At 29.3% G+C, this 1,789-nt stretch overlaps 1 protein-coding gene across 1 annotated transcript in view; it reads right to left on the minus strand.

Moving 5' to 3' along the window:
• Positions 1-167: 167 nt before the first annotated feature.
• Positions 168-1,789, minus strand: part of LOC108576412 (1-acyl-sn-glycerol-3-phosphate acyltransferase gamma-like) — a 4,485-nt gene continuing 2,863 nt past the window's right edge. Inside the window, exons 2-6 of the mRNA XM_017939406.1 lie at positions 1,554-1,772; positions 1,288-1,449; positions 789-1,127; positions 470-689; positions 168-386 (exon numbers count right to left, since the gene is read on the minus strand). Of these exons, the coding sequence (XP_017794895.1) occupies positions 268-386; positions 470-689; positions 789-1,127; positions 1,288-1,449; positions 1,554-1,772 (1,059 nt within the window). The 3' untranslated portion in view covers positions 168-267. The remainder of the gene's footprint in view (positions 387-469; positions 690-788; positions 1,128-1,287; positions 1,450-1,553; positions 1,773-1,789) is intronic.

Consider the following 1,789-nt stretch of genomic DNA (forward strand, 5'->3'; position numbering starts at 1 on the left):
TTCCCAAATTATTTAAATATTTTTTAATAAAAAATATTCTCTCAGAGTACTGTATATCTGTCATGTAGAATTAAGAACCCATTCCAACCTATCTTTAACATAACTAAGAGTAACGATCAACAATATAGAATCCAAATATTTTCGCAAATCACTGTAAACATGTTGGGTATAATGATTTGTACAGAGAAAATTGCGTGAAATACATCATGCAGTGAAGATAATTTGATAATACTCATTTGGCTCTAATAATATTCCAGCTTTTTCACTCTATGTACCCTTTATTACTTGCTCCTTTTCTTCTGCTTCAACTTTTTTATTATGAGTCCCATAGGATGAACTGTTACTTATTTCAGACATTCCTATCATTTTGCGCATAGACAGATAAACTAGAATTTTGAAAACAAGTATGAATTTTTAAATAATATAATGAACAGACATAACATTTTATATATCAAGTTATAGTATTTACCTAGAAAGATTATACCCACACCAATTGAGAATGAAATAGTTGATCCAGACAAAAAGAGATTGATCAAATAATAAATCATTGGTACTAAAACTACCACTGCCCATATAATTGTATTAAGGCATGTATAACATCTCTTTTTCACTGCAAACTGTTCTAATCTGGGTATGCCACTTGTTGCAAAAAAGTCACCTGTTTCATAAAAACTTTCTGCTAAACGATCCTAGAAATTTAAAAAAATGAAAACAATTTTACAATTAATTGTACTATCTTTTTTTCAAATCTTATAATCACATAATTCCTTTTGAAATTAAAATCATACTTTTTTTTTATACAGATTGTTTAACCATTCTGCAGCAGCTTCTTCATCTTCTGGCACTTCTTCCAACGGAATCCTGTGCATGTATAAATGCGCCTCGAGCCGTTTTCCCATTAGTAAATTTGTCATTGTTGGTTTCACTGGATCGCTCGGCTTAAAATGTAATTGTACATCGTAAATAGCGGGAATCTTACCTCGCATGTGTTGTATGCTTGCCGTGAAACCTTTCGTTCGCGGCAATAAATGATATTTTAATGGTGTAATACCCTTTTTTAGGGCAAACTTATGACTGGCCTCTAATTTTTGTTCTGTGAAACGAGTTCCCTCAGGATATAAAAGTAACTGCAAAAATCATTTTAAATATATTAGTAATTTAAAAATAATTTACGCAAAATCAAAAACTGTAAGACCGATTTGGAAAAGTACTATTATCACATTAAAAATGTGATATTTAAATATCCAATAATTACATTTAAATATTGAACAAATAAATCTTAATTACCCATATACTATCTGGATAATTTGCAAGTTCACTGATTTGGGAACTAATTATTTCTTTATCTTTGTCCCAATTTCTTTCCAAGAATATAATTTCAGCAAATTTCCATGTCCAACCTATTGTTGGAACATATTGTACTGACTTTTTTACATATGCTTTACAGTTCTGCAATATGCAAAATTCCATAATATTAGAATTTACTTGTAACATATTTATAATTCATTTTTTTTTTTACATAGAATTATGTATAATGTAGGCATATAACTAACACCAAGTAGTCCAACACGGTCGCATAGTATCCACCCAACAAGCCAATCGATTTCATAACAGTGATTCATTATTAAATATGCATGTTCTTTTCCATAATATTTCTTAAAATCATCTTTATCTATATATAATACAATATCTGACCCAGACCAATATTCTGCCAAAAATACCAACTCTGAAAACAAATGCAATTTTACAAAAATTAGAAAAACCTTTTGATCCTATGTGTACAATGTGT

The sequence above is a fragment of the Habropoda laboriosa genome, unplaced genomic scaffold (assembly GCF_001263275.1).
Source record: "Habropoda laboriosa isolate 0110345459 unplaced genomic scaffold, ASM126327v1 scaffold54, whole genome shotgun sequence".
NCBI classification, from domain to species: domain Eukaryota; kingdom Metazoa; phylum Arthropoda; class Insecta; order Hymenoptera; family Apidae; genus Habropoda; species Habropoda laboriosa.